At 41.7% G+C, this 21,319-nt stretch overlaps 1 protein-coding gene across 3 annotated transcripts in view; it reads right to left on the bottom strand.

Annotated features, from left to right (window-relative positions):
• PDZD8 (PDZ domain containing 8) overlaps nucleotides 1-21,319 on the bottom strand; it is a 203,782-nt gene that overhangs the window by 20,080 nt on the left and 162,383 nt on the right. For all 3 annotated transcript variants that reach the window (XM_029080994.2, XM_029080993.2, XM_029080991.2), the window contains 2 exons: nucleotides 20,510-20,635; nucleotides 14,527-14,629 (listed from right to left, as the gene is read on the bottom strand). In XM_029080994.2, the coding sequence (XP_028936827.1) occupies nucleotides 14,527-14,629; nucleotides 20,510-20,635 (229 nt within the window). The remainder of the gene's footprint in view (nucleotides 1-14,526; nucleotides 14,630-20,509; nucleotides 20,636-21,319) is intronic.

Here is a 21,319-nt window from a genome sequence, read left to right as displayed (position 1 = left end):
GTACTTAAATACCACTATTACTATCATCTTTATAATTATTATTATGTCCCACTTGTAGTTCAATACCTTAATCCCCATTTTACAGATAAGGCAACTGGATTGGGCAGGGATTGTCTCTCTCTGTTGCTGAATTGTACATTCCAAGCGCTTAGTACTTTTCATTCATTCATTCAATAGTATTTATGGAGCGCTTACTATGTGCAGAGCACTGTACTAAGCGCTTGGAATGTACAAATCGGCAACAGAGAGAGACAGTCCCTGCCCACTGACGGGCTTACAGTCTAATCGGGGGAGACACACAGACAAGAACAATAGCAATAAATAGAATGAAGGGGATGAACATCTCATTAAAACAATAGCAAATAAAGAGAATCAAGGTGATGTACACCTCATTAACAAAATAAATAGGGTAATGAAAATATATACAATTAAGCGAACGAGTACAGTGTTCTGCACATAGTAAGCGCTCAATAAATATTATTGAATGAATGAATAAATGACTTGTCCCATTGAAAACTTATTTCCCATTCATAATTTAACAAAAGATGCCAACTAAGAGAAATGATTTAGTGTCAATTATGCCACTTCTTTCACATAGTTTGAAACTTAAAGAGGTGAGGAGATAATTCTTTTTCCATTCGCCATATTAATTCAAAGGTAAAATTAGCCCTCTTTAGAGCTAATTTCCATTAAGTAAAGGTATGACAGCGAAGTTCTAATGGGTGCATGGAACGCTTTGCCTTGAACTATCAAATTAATTTCTGTGAGGATCTACAAATTGAAAGAGTGGAGGCAGAGGCATTGTTTTGGAACATATCCAGGTATTTAGAACAACCAAAGATAGACAGACCTACAAAAACATCACTGCCCTCCAGCTCAAGATGCAAGAAGGAATACTGGTCCCTAGTTTAAAACACAGCATTGATCAAGTAATTTGGTTTAAATCATGCTGAAACCAAAGCACAGCATATGAACACACTTTTTCTAAAGGATCTATGGAAGTCACAACAATCGTACCATTTCTGTCTGTGAGAAAAATGACTATCCAATTGGAATGATTGTCCTTCAATACAATCTTATTTCATCTTTTTAAAATTCTATTGAAGTATCAATTTGTGTTTTTGGTTTGAGGCTAATTTGAATTTAATGCGACTCTTCTGAGAGATATATAGCTGAGAAAAGGATGAAAAGGCTGGCGTTGTTATGGAGACACCAGGAAAAGTCGTTCTTTTGGCTCTTTTTATTCCAACACAAACAGAAACAGCTCTACGCTTCTGCGGTTTATAATACCAATTATCATCATCATGGCGTTTGTTAAGCATTTACTATGTGCCAAGCCCTATACTAAGCACTGGAAAAACAGAAGATAATTAGGTCGGACACCTTCTTTTTTCCACACAGGGTTCACAGTTCAAGTAACATTCAAGTCCACAGATCACCATAATGAATCTGTACAGCAGTGAAATCCCACAGAAAACGTGGGCCAGCTTACATCTGTACACCAAGATTTGAAGTATTTCTATCATGCAGATTTTTCTCTTATTCTGAAAATTTCAAGATTAAAGAACAAACTTTTGACATGTCCAAAAGAGCATGCCATTATTAAATATTAATGTATTATTAACATCTGTTAGCATGTAAAGCGTAAGCTCCTTGTGGGCAGGGAATGTGTCATTTGGTTATTTTTTACTTCCAAAACACCTACTGTGGTGCACTCCACCAAGTAGGAGCGGCGTAGTCTAGTGGCTAGAGCACGGGCCTGGGAGTCGGAAGGACCTGGGATCTAATCCCAGCTCCGCCACTTGCCTGCTGTGAGACCTTGGGTAAGTCACTTAACTTCTTTGTGCCTCAGTTACCTCATCTGTAAAATGGGGATTAAGACTGTGAATCCCATGTGGGATATGGACCGTGTCTAAACAGATCAGCTTGGATCTACCCCAATGCTTAGAACACTGCCGGGTACGAAGCGCTTAAAAAATACCATTTAAAAAAAAATTGGGCACTCGATAAGTGCAGCTATTACGATATTAAACTGAAATATCACATCTATGTAGTATATTTCATCTGAGTACTTAATGGAGTTGCAAAGGATGGCACTCAAGAACAAGGAACACCCATTTGCCAAACCGCCCTCCACATATAAAATAGAGGACATCTCTTTCGCAACCTTCCCCACACATCTAAATGATTTCTCCTTGCAAATAATTTCCGAATTTTCATCACTTCCAAGAGTTTAAAACTCGCAAGCCCTCACTCGACAAATACTAACAGTAACAGCAGCAGTAAAACCAAAGATTAAAAATAGCGAAAATAAAAACCAATGTGTATTTACATTGACAGAGTGACTAGGAAGTGCATGTCTGTCCATTCCTGGCAACCTTTACAAGGTTTTTTGGTTTTACACCATCTCATATTACGTGTCTCTGAAAGAGCAAACAGCACAGGTCTGGGAGTCAGACACCGGTGTTCTAATACTAATTCTGCCACTTGCCGGCTGGGTGACCTTGGGCGAGTCATTTAACTTCTCTGTGAAATGGGGATAAAATACCTGTCCTCTCTCCCTCACTGATTAGGATTCACAATGGAGGGAAGGACTGTATCCAATCTGCTTAGATTGAATCTACCCTACAGTTTGACACACAGTAAGAACTTAACCAATACCACAATTACTACTACTATTGTTGCAAAATACATGATGTGCTCCTTTTCTGTTTTCTCATGAACTTATGTTATTTTGACCATCGTGAAATGACATTTTTTGCTTTGGTATTTTAAATTCTGGAACTCCTCTCTCCAAACCCGGAACTCATCCCATCGTCTCATGCTCCCTTCAATTCTATGGCTGTGTTTACAACTTATTTTTTCTCCCCGATAGCCTCAATGCGATGGACCTCAAGGATCCACCCTGCAACCACCCCAATCCTTCTGCGTCTGGAAGATGAGGATCAACAAATACTGAAGATGGGGTGGGGATGGCAAAAACAACAGCGAGGTTCATTATGGTAGTGCCATAAGGGGGAATGAAGTTATGAAAACAGAAACACAATTGAGAGAGCTATGTTCTTGGTAATGTCACAAAACCTGACCTTATTATTATTATATTCATTAAGCACTTACTATATAGCAGGCACTGTTCTAATCACTGGGGTAGATACAAGTTAATCGGGACAGACACAGTCCCTGTCCCACAAGGGGTTCACAGTTTAAGAAAGGGGGAAGAATATGCAATGGATCTCCATTTACTCAGTCATCACTTTGGGAGCACGTGATTTTTGCTGGTTGACATGAAAGCTTTGAAAACGATAAGACGAATGCTCTTACATTAATTGCAGCATATGCACTACTGGAAGAAATGGAGGAGTATCACAAGGATACACATGGTTAAAAACAAAATACCCCATAAACAATACTATAAACACCACTGATTGACTATCTAGTAAAATGACCATGGGACACGAACTGTCTGATTTGATTATTTTGTTCACACTCAGCATTTAGCATAGTGCTTACCCTTAGTAAACCCTGAATACCCTAACTGCTATTATTAGACAACTGCCTTACTCTACCCTATTCACTGTACCCCACTCTCATCTCTCCCACTGGCCAGCTCTTGCTCAAGTCCTCCCTCCTGCCTGGAATCCCCTCCCTCTTCAAATGTGAAGGACTTAAGCTCCTTCCACTCATAATGCCCTGTTGAAATCACATATTTTTTTTACACAGCCTTTATCGATTACTTTCTAATCCTTCCAGCTAGTATCTCTCCCCTTCAGCCTCTCCAGCACTTCTGCACCGCTTAAGCACTGAGGTATTTTCAACCTCCTTTAGCAATTCTGTATCTTACATACCCTTTACTTAAGTGTACTGTTTGCAGAAGAGTGTATTAAGTCCTTGGGAGGGTACGATACTACAGAGTTGGCAGACACATTCCCTGCACACAAAGGGCTTAGAGTTTAGGTGGGGGGAAAACAGTGGGGGAGCAGACAGGAAGAACTGCAACGGGAACAGCCGGGGTAGTGGAAAGGGGAAGCGCATCACCCAATCCTAGGCAATCTCATGTGCTGTGAATCCTTGATCTCCCACCCATCTCCACCTCCATCTCCTTTGCTCTGATTCCCTTTGCTCTGGCCTGATCTCCCTAATCCCTGTCAGTTTAGGACCAGAGCAAGATGAAGGTGTGAACAAGACACACGGACAGTTGGGTGGGATGGGTGGAGGGGAAGAGAGAGGTTTGTCATGGGGGGATATTATATATATCTTATAGTTCAGGTCTCTGTATCCCAGTTGGGTAGAAAAAGCAATGTTTCTCATCTGTTACAACAATAGCTGACGCCCACCCCCATATAGATTTACTTGGCTATTTCCTCTGTGGTTCTATTTCTTCATTTTCAATAGTATTATGGTATTATGAGCTTGCTTATGATCCCAATACCATGCTAAGAGCTGTGGTAGATACATGATAATCAGATCAGACAACTCCTATCCCACATGGGGATCACAATTTAGGAGAAGCAGCGTGGCTCAGTGGAAAGAGCACGGGCTTTGGAGTCAGGGCTCATGAGTTCGAATCCCAGCTCTGCCACTTGTCGGCTGTGTGACTGTGGGCAAGTCACTTAACTTCTCCGTGCCTCAGTTCCCTCATCTGTAAAATGGGGATTAAGACGGTGAGCCCCACGTGGGACAACCTGATTCCCCTATGTCTACCCCAGCGCTTAGAACAGTGCTCGGCACATAGTAAGCGCTTAACAAATACCAACATTATTATGTGGGGCATAGAAGTATCTTATCACCATTTTATACAGCAGGAAACTGAAGAACAAGGAGGTTAAGTAACTTGCCTAATATCATATAGCAAGTCAGTGAAGAACTGGGATTAGAACCCACTTCTCCTGCCTCCTAGCCTCATGTTCTTTTCACTAGGCCATGCTGCCATTTAGACTGGTGCTCATTTAAGTTTGTGATGTTCTTTGATTCCTCTAGATTAGCCTACCCTCATAAAGGAGTCCACCATCAGATAATTTCCAGTCATCACCTCTGCAGACTACAGATAAGGAACCTAAACAGAAAGTTAGATAGTATGTTCCAGCAGATAACACTAGTGATGATTAAACCAATGTTTGTGTTACCTGAAAATAACCATGAGAATAAGTCCACCTTTTCTACGTTGGCTTCCACGATAAGATTCAAGCCGTGCAAAAGCATCATTTCCCAGAGAAGGTATATTTCAATCAGAGTATTTAATTATTAACAAAACAATTTATGCTCAATAATTGGGGAAGGAAACTACCTTAATTACTTGAATATATGCAGTTCTCAATGGGCTTTATATTTACATAAAGAAAAGCCATTAACCTGGAAAGGTAAAGTAATTTTCAGAGAGCATTAATCACTGCCATATAAGATTTGGTTTACTTTTTTATTTCTGAAATAATTGGTTTCACTGCTCACAGTCTAACACAGTAATCTCTTCACATTGGTCAAATGAGTGCATTTGCAAGAAATAAGCCTGGTTAAGGAAATATAATTATATTAGGCATTAATAAGAAAATTCCTTATTTCTACTAGTGAGTCCAACATACACCAAAGTATCTGTTGCTCCATTATTAACCTGGTCCCTGTCACAGATGACTTTTTTTGCTATGGCTGCCTCTGAGGCAATCTTAGCCACACAAGAAGAGAAAGGTGGGCCGAAGATACAACTTGACACTAGTAACAACTTGACGGGTATGGGGGGGGGGGGGCAGCGAGAGGGGAGAGGAAGGGGAAAGAGAGAGTGTGTGTGTGAGAGTGAGAGAGTGTATGTGTGTGTTTCCCCAAGAGTCAAAAGTGTAGCTCTGCTCCTAGGATTCCGGTGTTCCATCGCCACAGGAAGACAAGTAATGAGACCCCAAAAATAAATAAACCAAGGGGTTATTCTCAGGGGACACAATGAGCTGTTCATGCTTAGCATGTTCACATCGGTCCAAGAAGGTATATACTTTTCCTTTCTCCAATTATTAACTCTTGCTCCTCTCACTTTATGACTTCCACCCAAGACATCTTCCTTAAATCCTTTATTCCTATCAGTGGGGTTAAGCAAACACTGACTTAATTCCCCTCCATAAAAAAATACCACTCACCAAATCCCTCTGCCCCTTTCAGTTCCTGCATGTATGAGGATAAGGCTGTGGATCAAGCTTGGGAAGGTAATTTTTTGCCTGATGACAGATTCACGGACACCTTTGCGGACGATTGCTCTATATGTAAATTACACATGAGGAGCGGGACCAGCCTGTGAATCAATTTGGATTTTTCATTCATTTTAGGTCTCATCTGGAGGAGCCCAAGTGAACTGTGGTCCTTTCTTGTTGTCCTCAGAACACCGTCTTCTTCCAGAATCAATCAATGGTATTTATTGAGCACTTACTGTGTGCAGAGCACTTTACCGAGTGCTTGTGCGAGTACAACCGAGTTAGCAGACATGTTCCTTGCCCACAGCTTGGCACATAAAAGCACTTAAATACCATCAACATCATCATTACCTATGTGCAATATGGGCACCTATGTGCCCATAACTTATTTCAGGTACAGATGCTGATTGCCTAGCCATGTGCACGATGACAGCTTACCCACTCAAAAAAGCAAATTTGAAAATCGCAGGAAAATTAAGTTTCGATCTGCTCGGCAGCCACCTAATGCTTCTGTCCTTTAGTAGAAGTACTTTCAACAAGACTACTTCTTTTCCTGATCACGCCCTTCTCTTAGCAAACCCCAAAACTACACTATGAATTTATAAAAGATCTTTACCTAAGTGGAAGAGAGACTCAAGATTTACATTTAAAGTTTGAGGGCTTTCAAAATTTATTTGGAAGGCATATTATAGAATATGATCTGTGGCTAAAATCTCGGAGAATCCCTACTGTATTTGCAAATGTGATCAAATTTAACAGGAACCCGACTTTCATAAAAAGTGACATTTTCAAAAGGCTTTATTTGCTTTAGTCCTCTTCTTCTCTTTGACAAGATTAAGCTTGTAAATGGCAAACTGTTAAAAAAGAACCACAAACTGCTAACTGCGAAGCATTTGGCTTTACGTAGTTAAATAACCACACCAAAATGCCAACTGTGAGGCATTTGGTCGAAGTATTTACAAATTATTAACTCCCAGGCAATTCAGATTTGATATTACAATCCAGCATCTCTAGGCAGACCCTTTCAGCAGTAAGAAAGACTCTTCACATGAGGGTTTCTATTTGAGAAGCATATTTCTAATCTAAATTCTTTATCTCCATTAAGGAATACCTGGTCAACTCTACTTGGGGTACTTCGACCACCAGCATTTTGCAAGAATTTACAGGGGGCTTTCCACAGTAGAAGATGGATCTGAATAAAATTTTACATATTGTAGATACCAACAGTTAAGTTCCTAAATTCATATAGCAACCAATCAGTGGTATTTATTGAGCGCTTACTGTGTACAGAGTACTGTACTAACGTACTTGGGAGAGTACAGTGTAATGGGGTGGGTAGCACATTCCCTCTCCACAAGGAGCTTAGTCTAGAAGGGGAGACAGACATTAATATAAATTATGGATAAGCACATACGTGCAATGGTATTTGATGAAGGCCTACTGAATACAAAGTGCCACTGGGAAGTACAACGGAAGCACGATATATATTCTATATGTGCATTTGTGCAAATGACTCATATATATTATGTGTGTGTGTGTGTGAATACACACAATACACATATATATCTGTTCTTAAGCTTGAAAACTAACACTCCTGATGGCGGAATTTTGAGAAAGAAAAAATGAGTGTATTTGGGAGAGTGTGTGTGGTGGGGGAGGGGGACGTGTTACGGGCAGAAGCTCATTTGTGTACTTCTCTGGGGGAAATCTGACCCGTTCCCCTCGTTTCAGAGCTATTGCACCTCTCTCCCAGGCCCCCGTTTAGGCGGACTCTGCTTCTAACAAGCAAACGCTTTCCGATTTTTAAGTGCTGTCTCCCTCATAGCGCTGACGGTACCGAAGCAATGACCTCAGCTGCTTATTGTCTGGAGCTGGCCCTGGGAGCACTCGTCCTTTGGAGAGCAAGGACTAGGCATTGGAGGAAGTTAAAACAAGTATGATATGTGATCCTTGCTCTCGAGGAGTTTACAATCCAAAGGGATGTTGAGAGTGGTCCAGGGAAACAAGACCTACCAGTAGTCTGCTAGGAAGCAAAAATAAACACAGTGAACATAGTCATCACTCTGTAGCTGTGCTGCAACTGAAAACAAACCAACCACAAAACAAATGCACCTGAATACCCAAGACATCGCAAGTCTGTTATACCAGAGCTAGGTCACCCTAGGCCCCCATGGGGCTTTGTCTAGCAGAAGACAGAATTCCCTAGAAAGCTTCTTCCCCTTCCCTCCGTCACCTCACCTGGAGCCGTTCCCCCCAAATCCCGATGGGAACGTGGGCTGACAGTTCAGAGAGTCAACAGACTGTAAGTCAAGGTTGCCCACCCCCTTGCTTGGATCCAAGGTGTCCCTCTTCTTCCCTGGAATACGATCCCTTCCCTAGGTCCGGCCCCATGCGCTTCAGTGGTGTCAGCGGCGTCTGTGGGAGGAAGGGAGGTGGAAGCAAAAGAGGGGGCCGACTGTCGCCTATTTCCCCTCAGAAACTGTGCTCGCGGTGGGATGTGGTGAGAGAGCAGCGATGGGCCTCAGCAGAATGGGAAGCAGTGGCCGAGGGGCCGTGCTGGCTAGACTGAGCTGGGCTGGAGTGAGGAGGGGACACGCCACTCTTGTTAGCCCCCACTTGCGGCCTGGTTTCTGGCTCTGGCTGCTGCTGTCCAAGAGACATTAGGGAACGGACGATGGGCTACGGCCTCTTCTGACTTGGGATGCCTCTCCCACCAACCAAAAGTGTCACCCCTGAACTACTTTCTCACCACAAGGGCAGTTCCAGGACTCTTCTTTACACCACAGCTGAATTACATTCCTATTTCCAATGTCTTTCTCTGGACTCTCTCAAGCATTTAGTACAGTGCTCTGCACATAGTAGGTGTTCAATAAACTCTGCTGACTGTTCTCCTTTACTTCCAGTAATATTCTAGAGATTAGCCTGGGGTGAAATGTCATTGGGGCCTGTAACTGACATCAGCACAGCCCTGGATGCAAATGCCAGGGGAGGGTACTGGCAATCCTTTATTCAACTCCGCCTGCAAAGCGCAACAACACTGATTACCATGACTGTAGAGACTTGGACTGTTTTTGGACTTTCTGTCTTCCATTTTTATATCACTCTTGCCCTCTCTTTCTTGTTCCCTTGACTGGTTGCGGTTTTGAAATATTAATATTAACGACGATTTAAAGCCTGAAATCTTGCTGTTCTTTTTTTGTCATTATTTTTGTCTTCTGCATTTAGGGTGGGCTTTTTTTTTTTAAATGAAATTGGTTAAATCCTTACTGTGTGCCAGACACTACACTAACAATACTAACCGCTGGAATACACACAAGATAATCAGGTTGGAAAGCCCATATCCGACTCCGTGCTCTCATGTCTGTGGCCAAATCTCTTCCCCATCTTTTCTCTTATATTGTGCCTACTTGGGGATCAGGGCCCCTTGAATTTACTTCATCTGTGGTTTTCCTTTCACAGTACTCAACAGAGTATTCTGCATATAGTAAGTACTTAATACTACCACTATTAACAAAACAAATATTTTACAAAAAAAAAATACAGCACAACAGTTCTTTCATTTTGTAAATTATTTAAAGTAATTGTCAATTATGTTTAATAAATTTACTTTACAATCTTGTCTGTTTATAACATATACTTTTATAATGAAAAGAAATTGTAACTATTACTTTTTGAGATGTATTAAGCTCTACTCTTTTTACTTGAAATCCTAGTGTGAACACAAACCACCCTTATCCACTTTTAATGATCTTACAAAATGACATGAATTTAATTTTGCTTTATAGCTTCTGCCTGGAGATCATTCCAATTACTTTCCATAGCAATACGGAATTAAGCCATTGATTTAATACTTTTCAAAAGGTCATAATACTGCTGACATTTTCGGCACTAGGTTTGCAGAGCTAGAAATTTTTCAAACATAATTGTGACATATCAATACCCAAATAAAGCATTCAGATTAAAAATCTTACCAGCATGTAACATCAAGTATCAAAACTGTATAATGACATTCAATTGCAAACACCAAGGCAACTGAGAAGTACCTTCCGATAAATTGCATGTTTTTAACCAAGAGATAGCTTCGTGTAGTCGAGTCACATGTTAAATCACGTAGTTGATTTCTAAGATAATTCTAAAATTACTTTGTTGCTCTAAATGATTGCTTGCGAAGATTCTTTTGAAGTCATTTACATGATTCACTTTAGAAGTTAACTTTTTTGAATGGTCAAGATTCATTTAAAACCTTGGGATCCTTCTAATGAAATCATCATCATCATCCATCATTATGGTATATGTTAATTGCTTAAAATGCACCAAGCACTGTACTAAGCACTGGGGTAGACAGAAGATAAATGGGGCTCACAGCCTAAGGGGGGAAATGAGGGCTTAGGGAAAGCCTCTCGGAGGAGATGTGATTAAGAGGGGTTTGAAGGTGGGGAGAGGGTAGCCTGTCAGATATGAACAGGAAGGGAGTTCCATGCCACAAGGAGGGTATAACTAGACGAAATTGGGGTACAGAGAATAGGTCGGCAGTAGAGGAGTGAGGTGTGAGGGTTGGAATGCAGGAGATCGGCAAGGTCGGGGGAAAGAGCTGATTATATGCCTTAAAGCCAATTCTATTTGGTGCAGAGGTGTTCTATTTCACCAGTAAGTTTTATGGGAGGAAATTTGGTTTAAAAGAAGAAAATCACAGATCCCCAGGCCTTTGGAGGGGTGGGGAGGCAGAAGGGAAGGAGAGGGGTCCCAGCATACGCAGAACAGCTACCTCTGCCCACTAAACACTGTGAGAGTGAAGCTCCACTCTCCCTACTAGAGAAGTCGGGCAGCTGTTTCCCTCTCTTGCTTGCAGTCCCCAAGCCTCAGAGTCTGGGCATGTCTACCTGGCACTCAGACCAGCTGCCTGCTGACCACCGTGGAGCTACCCTAAAGCAGCACAGAGTGCCTGCCTTCCCAACTTTTCAAACACTGGAAGGGCTGTATCTGCATCCCGCTCTACGCTTGATATACTTGCTGCTATCTTTGTACGTCTTTACACTAACTTGCACTCACGTGACACTTGTTTGTTCTAAGTGCTGTCTTTATCCACTTAGAAACTGAGTACCTTGTGGGCAGGAGAACATGTCTGAATGACTGAGGACTTAGAATAGTGTTTTGCATAATATTAGAGTTGACTTCCCTGGAGAAGTGCCTGCCAAGCATCTTTCTGGCCTGTCTTATTTCAGGCTCACCCCTGACTTTCACTCTAAGCTTTTTTTTTTTTTAGTATGACTTATCTCCCATGACCTCTTACTTTGTTAGCTAGCCATCCAAGATTTTGGCCATCTTCAGCCTTATCTTACGTTATATACGTTATGTTGTATATATATACACAATATATACATATTGTGTCATCGGGTCCTTTACTAAAATGTAGTATCGTTTCGGTGGGGGCTTCTGGAAAAGCAGTTTTCCTGGATTCGAAGGCTGGTGTGGCGTAGAAAATGTGGGCTTTAGCTTTTTTTCCCTCATTCCTGCATTACCTATCAAGGGTAGAATGTGGGCTGCCCACATCCCTCTCCTTAAGGAGAAGCTGGGTAATGATGAGAACTGTCAAGCCTTAGGATGGATGGCATCACTTGTGTCATATAAGCTGTCCAGCTACGGAGTCGGGATCCTAGCACTGAGCTGTTTGGCTGTGTGCTTGATGAGGCATCCCTCCTCGCATGAGGCAGGTCCTGGATGCAACCTGTTTTGGAGAGGTCTTCCCTTGGAGCAGTCTTCCATCTGCACTGTAAGCTCCCTCTAGACTGTACGCTCGTTGTGGGCAAGGAATGTGCCTGTTATTCTGTTATATTGTACTCTCCCAAGCACTTTAGTAGAGTGCTCTGCCCAGAGTAAGCACTCAATAAATAAGACTGACTGTGACAGAATGAATGTTGCAGGGTGATTTCTAAGACAATTCCTGGGAACTGCCTTTCCAAATCTATCCATAGGTAAAAGAAGCTGTCAATTTGTCTTTGCACTGCCCTCTGAAGCAATCTCTTTTGCCTACCTGGATCTTGTCTTGATGTTTCTGTTGTTTTCCGGCTATGATCTGTCTAGTTGTGTGGAAGTACTGGTTTTTCTGTTTCGGTTTTTTGTTTTTTTATGATGCTTTTGTTCATTTCCTCCTTTTTCCCATTCCTCTGGTTTTTGAAAGGAAGTGGAAAGGATTCCGTTGACTCGAGTCAATCGTATTTTTTGAGCGCTATGTGCAGAGTACTGGACTAGATGGCTTGGGAGAGTATAATATAAAAGAGCTGGTAGTCACATTCCCTGCCGACAACGAGCTTACAGTTCAGTCCCTAAGCCACTCTCAGTATGCTATTCAGAGCTGGCTTTTGAAATAGGCAAGGGAATGGGCTGCTTTTGATGCCAAAGAGATCATCTGGTTCTGTGACCACAGACGACCTCCTTTCTCCCTATCAACCTTTTTGCAATCCATATGGCTGGACATGGGGTGAGAGCACGTGAATGGGTCAGCACAAACCGTCACCACTGAAGCACAAACAATACATCCAGCTGGAAGAGGACATACTTTTTTCTGTTGCAATTCACTGATGGACTGAGCAGTGCTCACCCCAAAATGGCAAGGGATCAGAAAAAGGGTGCTACTCTATTTTGATGGATAAATCGTGCAATTGCGAAGGGGATTCCAGTGTGAAACACACTCATGGATACAATTTCCCCGACAGGTTCAGGCGCCTATTCCAGGAGGGTTTTGCGGTGGGAGGGAAGACTGTTTCCACAATTTCCTGAGCAGACCTCCTACACCTGCTCGTCCCAGGTCACTGAAAACAACTGACTTTCCAGTCAGTCAGTCCATCGTATTTATTGAGCACTTAAAGTGCAGAGCACTGTACTAGGCGCTTGGGAGAGTACAATACAACAATAAACAGACACATTCCCTGCCCACAATGAGCCTACAGTCTAGAGGAGGAGACAAAAATCAATATAAATAAATAAGCTACAGATATATACATAAGTGCTGTGGACCTGGGAGGGAGGATGACTAAAGGGAGCAAGTCAGGGTGATGCAGAAGGGAATGGGAGAAGGAGAAAGGAGGGCTTAGTGAGGGAAGGCCTCTTGGTGAAGACATGCCTTCAGTAAGGATGTGAAGCGGGGGAATAGTGTCACTCTCTGCCGGATATAAACAGGGCTGGTAAGACGGAAAATGGTCTTTAGGTCTTTGAAGCTCGTGCCCAATCCCAATTCTCTCTGCCATCCTTCCCCCAAACCCCACCCACTCTCTGACCCCAAGCATTGCTGCCAGCAACGTTAAGCAATAGTTGTTTTGAGGAAGTCACTATGAAGAGAAATAGGTTCATTTTACACAATTGTTTTTCCTCTAATTGCAATGTTACTACCCCAGCTCTAGGACACAAAGGCTGCGTTCTTGCAAAACGCTGTAGTTTGAAAAACCTCCACTGTGGAACTCTTCCTTTCCAAAGGTATTCATGTGTGTGCAAACCATTTCTTCCAACCTGTTGAGTTAGGGACAGTCCTAAGTGCTTAGTACAGTGGTCTGTCCACAGTGAGCACTCAAATACCACTGAGTGATTGTGAACCCCATATGGGAAAGGGACCGTGATGTACTTATATTCTATCTCCCCAGGACTCAGTAGAGTGCTTAGCATCCATTAAGCCCTTCAAAAGGACAATCATTATCACGGTATGTTATATCAAGCAGGGTCATTATATCGGACAAAACGTCGTGGAAACGAGTCACGGCAGAACTGGGTGTGCTGTACAATTGTGAGCTTAACGATGCGGCCACCAACCGTTTCCAGGTTATCGTTACCACCTGAATCATATTTAGCTTCAAAAATATTCTGCAGCAGACATTCTTCCAAATTCAAGGTTTCCTTGTAAGCAATCGGGATACAGTTCTGTGTGGCTTATGAGCAATAACTCAGTAAGATAGAGCTCGTTGAGGATGACGTTCTAGTTCTTCCAAAAGTCAATAGTTGCAAGTTTGTAAAACCCTATGGTAAGGAAAGCTCACACCATAATACTCACTGTGTCTGAAGTCACTCATACACACAGTTTCTTCCAACACAGCAGCATCCTATACCCAAATAGGTTCACACTGTTGGATGAGAATTCATCAATTCCCTAACGGCGTTCTAGCCAAAACACATAGATGAAAATCCCAATATGCCACAGCTAAGGGTATATGAATCGGGGTTGTTCATAACAGTCTAAAACTATGAATGAACTAGAAGTAGAAAGGCTCCAACCTACTATCCTAAAAAAAAATCTGCTTGCTCTTTTCCGTGGCAATCAGTTGCCAACAAAAACAACAAAGAAGTTCTACGTAAAAATATATATGAATTTTACCGTCTTAATAGAGCTCCTTGATTTTTCTTCCCAAACACCCCTGCTCAACTCAAGTGTGCAATGAATATTTGTCTCTCTTTCATAGGATCCAAATATCAGTAACCTGCAACGGAGAAAAAAAAAAAATTGGGCAAAGCTAGTATACCAATTTTACCCATCTGTGATCTTTCAGATGATCTTCGTCCCAATTCATAAATGATGTAAATCTGGTTATTCTATAACCCAGAGGCTGCACTCACGCAGTACTCCTAGTTAATGAAAATCTGTATCTGCAGTACTCGTCCTCGTGACAGCACACGTTTGCAGACAACTGTTTCTTCCAACATCACATAATGCTCTATCACAACAGGGAACATCCTTCTGACGTGGCAAACCGAATTCCGGTTGTCATGTCCTAGCCAAAATGAAAAGGAATACCCACGTTCTGACAGAACTGAGTGCAGTCTCCTACCTGCCCAATAATTTAGGCATCGGGAGCTGAAAGAAATGGAATTAAGAACTTACTGCACCCTCTTGTGGAAAAGGAAAGTAAAATCAAACTTTGACGTACCCCACACTGTCAGCTTTTCATTTACCTTCTTGTAGGGTGAAGACCTTGACTCAACTTTTAGAGGACAATTTCTCCCAAAATACATAAATCTTAAAATTTCCATTTCCTTGCAATCAAAACCTCTGTAGAGGACCCTTGTTGGACTGCAATACTACTTACGAAACCTCTTTGCGCTAAGGCCTCATATAAGAATTTTTATCTCTTTTACAACACATCTCTCCACCCAACCCAACATTTATCAGTTTCCAGGACTTAGTCATGAATGTTTTTCTAATCTCTAAATTCCGTACTATCTTCACTAATCAGAAAATGAGTCGGCCAGTCTGGTTCAAATAAATGCAAGAATAATCTTGATGAATACTCTGCCTGTGAGCCTAAAGCTGGTTTACCATTGCATATGGACATACATCTCTGAAGAAAAAAATACAAATTAGAAGATTTATCTAAAGGTTATTGCACAGGTCTTTCAATCTCCAAAAGAGAAAACCAGCCTTGTTTCTTGCTCTGTACCGTAGAGCTCACTTATACATGGTCTTTACAACAAGGGTTGATGTGATTAAGGAGCAGAGATTGAATAAACCAAGAAAACTCAATTAGAAGGCATAACCTTTAAATTACATATCAGAATAGAGTGAGCAAACTGTGAGGTTCTGGTTTTTCAAAATAATTTTGCTGGGCAGAAATATGTCTTCCACCTGCAAAATACAATTTCTTCTATTAGCTGAGCTCTGCTGCCATCAGCTGTTACAAACAAGTAAATATCAAAAGAACTAGCTTACTGCCAAGTTTTCCAGATGATGAACATTTTAGTAAATTAGCATTTATGGTAAAACACTTTTACCGGAGATAATGTAAACGAGCCTATTCTCAAGTTGAATGGGGGAAGCGGCTACCCCAAATTTTTTTCTGAAAATGACATTTATTTGAAACTCAACGATTGAGACCACAAAAACTGTAAAAACCCTGCTAAAATTTCTTTTTTTAAAGGCAAGGACGTGAGTGATTTTAAGGGCAAAAATAACGAACCTATTGAAAAAGAAATCTGAAGGAAGTAACCTCCTTTAGGTATTGAAAAACAAAAAGGCGGCAAGTAATCTCAATCTTTCAAGTTATTAGAGAGGAAAGTGTGACTAAACCCCCAAATTCCGGTTGCACTAGAAGCACTAAATAAAACCGAAAGCAAAAAGTACTACAAACCACATAATATAGGCATGTTCCAATATAGAGCGTGGTTTTGAAAATGTTGTTTATCAAGAAAGCTAGTATCCATAGAATGGTATGTTTGGGATCCATTCCAGAACGTTCTGGAAAAATTTTCTTTATGTGCTATATAGTAAAATGTTAATCATTAAAGCATTGTTTAATTTTTGTTAAAATAGGTCAGTACGTATCAATAAATTAACTAAATAGGTATGATGACTGGAATATGATTTACAGGAGGCTATATCAGTAGAAGCTTGTTCCGTTATGTAGTAGTTTTTCCATTTTAGTGAACTAATTTAATCGATCAATAGTATTTCGTGAAAAGTTACTCTTCGCGGAGCACTATACTAAGCACTTGGAATAGTACACAATGTAATTAGTAGACATGATCCCTGACTTCAAGAACCTTACAGTCTTGTGGGGAGGAGACAATAAAATAAATTCCACAAACGGGAAAACAATAGAGCTTAAAATGTGTACAACTTGGAAGGGGACGGGGGCAAGGGAGAGAGGGCTTGCTGTTTTTTGTTTTTTTTAATGGTCGTTGTTACGCTCTTACTATGTGCCAGGCACTGTACTAAGTGCTGGGGTAAATACAAGCTAATCAGGATGGACACTGTCCACGTCCCATGTGGGGCTCACAGTCTTAATCTCCATTTTACAGATGAAGAAAGAGGTACAGAGAAGTGATGTACCCAAGGTCACCCAGCAGCAAGGTCCTCTGACTCCCAGGACCCCGCTCTTTCCACTAGGCCAAGCCGGGGTCAGTATTTAAGTGCTTAGTGGGTGAGGACTCAAGTGCATAAGTGCAGCTGAAGTGTTAGTGGGGGTTGGTGGGTGGAAAAAAGGCTGGGGAGATGTGATTGTAGTAGGGCTTTGAGGATTAGGAAGGTATGAAGGGGACAGGGAACTCGAGGAAGGAGGGGAGTGAGCAAGGGTTTGACAGCAAGGCAAAATGAAGCAGTTGGCATCAGAGGAGAGAAATGTGTGGGCTGGGCTGTAGTGGAGAGAGACAAAGATAGTGGGGAAAGAGAGCTGACCACGTGTCATAAAACTAATGGTCAGGAGTTTCTGCTTAATGAGGAAAGGAAACGGCGACCACTGAAGAATTTGGAGGAGTAGGAAGACATGCACAAAACAAAGCTCTCGAAAAATACTCTGTGCAGTAGTTGTCCAACTTAGGTTGAACACCGCTTCTTTGCTTCAGAAAGTACTTTGTAGTTTAACTCTTCTGAGCACCTTTGATATCCTTGCAAAGTACCGGGTCTCACACACTACTGCGCATAAGATTAGATGCCAGAACTCATGGGTTCTAATTCCAGCTGCGGTGAATCTCCAAAATCAGTCACCTTCAGTCCCTCGGTTTCTTCATCTTGTAAGGAACCTCAAGGGACCAGATCTTGCGGGACGAATCGGTTCCCTACTGCTCTTCCCTCCCTAACTCCTGTGTAACTGAGTTCCCAAACCCTCTTGCACATTTTCTATCTCTCAGAGAAGTTGGAGAACTACAGGTGATGCATAATTCCCTAGAGAGCCAGCTCTTTCGTAATGTGTGACTTCACCTGCTCTTTGACCCTAAAACTAAGTATGTAGACTTTATAACCACATGGTTTGATCAATCAACCGAGCGCTGACTGAGTGTAGGCCACTGTACCAAGTGCTTAGTGTGACAGAATTGATAGACATGTTCACTGCCCAAATTGGGCTTACTTCAAAAAGTGTACGGGCAGGCAGACGCTAAAGCCCGAAAACATGGACAACGGTTCTTGGAATGTCATTACGGTTGTGGCTGAGAAATCTGGAAAAGAGCCTGTGCTCTGAGAAGGACTGCAGCCTATAGTTATTGTCCATTTATTTTTTTTTTTACTTTGCTTTAGTTTTCAAGTTATTTTCTTCCTTTTGTCTTTCTTCTCCTCACACTTGTTTCAGATTGTAAGCCCACTTTTTGTTCCCAGGGGCTAGATCTGAATTACTATGCTTGTGCTTTTCCCCCAAGCTCAGTATGGCGTTTTGCACTCAAATGCAACAAGTAACAATAAAACAAATACTTCATCACATGCCCATATGGTACTTGGCATCTTGCTGGCACTTCCTTAAGTCCTCTTTTCCTGACCTTCCACTCCTTTCTGTGTTGCCCTGACTTACTTCCTTTATTCATCCGCCCTGCCAGCCCCGCAGCACTCATGTACATATCTGTAATTTATTTATATTAACGTCTGTCTCCCTCTCTAAACTGTAAGCTCGCTGTGGGCAGGGAATGGGTTGGTTTGTTGTTGTATTGTACTCTCCCAAGTCCTTAGTACAGACTGCACACACTAAGTGCTCAATAAATACGATTAACTGATGATACACACTGTGCAAATCACCAGGTCACTGAAAGGCTCTGTTTTATGATAGTTCAACTCGGTTATTTTGGAAAATAGGGCCTCTGTGGTGAGGAAAATAAATGATTGACTTTCATCGGTGTACTGACAGATAAGTATCAGTATGAAAAATGCTGGTACAATTAGTGGACTCATTCTTTCACAATATACCAAATGGCACCTTAGTGGTCCTCCTGTACTGTCCAACTTACGACTGGAAAATAACTTTACGGAACAGAGAGAATCGCTATCTGGAGAATGAAATATTAATGAGCTATTATAACAACTCTGGCATTTGTTAAGCACATACTATGTGCCAGGCACTGTTCTAAGCACTGGGGTAGATACAAGCTAATCAGTTTGGACACAACCCATGTCCCACATGGGGCTCACAGTCCCCATTTTAGGGATGAGGTACCTAAATCGCAGAGAAGTTACATGACTTATCCAAGGTCACACAACAGACAAGTGGCGGAACTGGAACTAGAACCCAGGATCTTCTGTCTTCCAGTCCTGTGCTCTATCCACTAGGCCACGTTGCTTCTTATCTAATTTATGACCGGAGTGGAGTGGAGTAACTGCAGGGTTCCTCACATTCAGGGTTTTAAGACTAGTCAAATGCAGAAAGACCCATCTGTTGATAACTGTCAGAGATGATGAAATTACTACTGTGATTGGTGAGCATGCATCTATTCGAACCAAGTCAAATGATGAACCATTTTTTGCTTGGAAACTGCAAATTCAGACATTATGCAAAACACTAGGAGCTAGGACTGGCCCAATTCTTATAGCCATTAGATACTTCAATACACTGCTTGCCAAAATCATCTACTCAGATTTTGAACTTATTTCACAAAAAGAGCAGATATGCAGATGCCATTCTCTAGCAACTGGTGCAGTCGACAAATACCACACCGAGAACCCCTACAAAAAACTCCCCCAAAAACTTTCTACTCATGACAAACTGGAGCCTCTTTTCTTTCCTAATTGGTGTTTTTACCCAGCTGAGTCTTGTGCATCCTTTCAAGTTATTTAAAAGGTGCACTTTTGTTTACAACTATTCTCATGTCCTGACAGTTAACTAAGTAGCTATTGGACAGTATCTGAGTTCCCTTGGGTCTCTGAAACGCCTAATTGAAATGTTAGCAAATGCACATTTCACCACGCAAGGGCTTGGCCCAAGAGGGAAAAAAGGCCACTTGGGATAAGTCAATTTGTCAACTGCATGTCTCATCAGCTTTCTTCCTCATTGGAAGTGGGAGCTAATACAGTTCAGAACACTAAGATCCTATCTTAACTGTCTTTGTACCTACTGATTCGACACGAAGGATCGAAGAGGCTAACTTTTTCAGATCTAGTATGAAGTTGTGCTTCGTAATAAGAACTAAGGTATTTGTTAAGCACTTAGTACGTGTCAAAGCACTGTAAGTGCTTGGGGTAGATACAAGATTATCAGGTCAGACCCAATATCTGTCTTACATGGCGTTCACAGTCTAAGTAGGAGGGAGAACTGTATTGACCCCTATTTTACAGATGAAGAAAACGAATCACGGAAAAGTTGTGATGTGTCCCAGTCCACAGAGCAGGCGAATGGGAGAGCCGGAATTAGAACCCAGCCTCTATGACTGCTAGACCCGGGCTCTTTCCAAGTTGCTTCTTGGATTTTTTCCCTCTGCTCGTATTTTTCCTGGCTTGAAATATTTTAGGGAAGATGCAGTTATAATTACAGAGATGAAGCAGAGTAAGGACATACAAAAAAACAGTTTCCATGTTAAAAAACAGTAACAAACAAGGAAGTGTGAAAGGTTTAAATTCATTTTCCCAAAATATTTGTTTTGCCGGGGCTGAACAATACCAAAGAACATACCTGCTGCACTCTAATAATGTAACCTTAAGCCGTCCTTCTGTCAGTGCCCATTCTTGTACGTGGAGGTCTCTGTCTTCTACCTCCCCGGGTCCCGGCAAGACTTGAAATGGAAAAAATGGCTTGTACCTGAGAAAAGTAAGAATAAGTCTCATTTTCTTGACAATAAAATGATATTAATGTATGATCGTATAAACTAGCTATAAGAATAATTCAAGATTTAATATATCCGTTCAAAATCAACTAAGAATCTGATCTTGAATCATCAGCTAAGAATCAACAGCTTGCCGATTCCTTGGTATTTGGTACACCGTTTACTACGGGCCAGGAACTGTACTAAGTGCTGGGCTACATACAAGATAATTAGGTTGGACAAAGTGCCTTTTCTACGTGGGGCACACAGTTTAAGGGGGAGGGAGAAAAGGTAGTTAATCCTCTCTTTACAAATGTGGAAACTGAAGCCCAAAGAAGTTGTGACAAGCTCAAGGTTACACAGGAGGCAACTGGTGGATCTGGAACCCAGGTCCCCAGACTCTCACCTTCCACTAGGTCCACGCTGTTTCTCAAACATAGTCACTCTGCATTTTTATAGTATACATGCTAAGTTAAACCTTTTTTTTCTTTTAAAAAATGGGCTTCTGAGAGAGGGGTGGAAACAGGTCTGCATACTTCCCTCCTTTGAATTCCCTTCCTGGTGGCAGGCCAAACCCAATGCTAGTTCTGGCCCTAATTCAAAGACTTTTGGCTTAGCTCATGAGTTTGTCCCAGAACAAAAATGTGAAAGGACCATGGCTCATACGCCATTTCCGGGCC

This window comes from Ornithorhynchus anatinus, chromosome 16 (genome assembly GCF_004115215.2).
Source record: "Ornithorhynchus anatinus isolate Pmale09 chromosome 16, mOrnAna1.pri.v4, whole genome shotgun sequence".
Classification (NCBI taxonomy): Eukaryota; Metazoa; Chordata; class Mammalia; order Monotremata; family Ornithorhynchidae; genus Ornithorhynchus; species Ornithorhynchus anatinus.
This window is presented reverse-complemented; position numbering and strand designations above follow the sequence as displayed.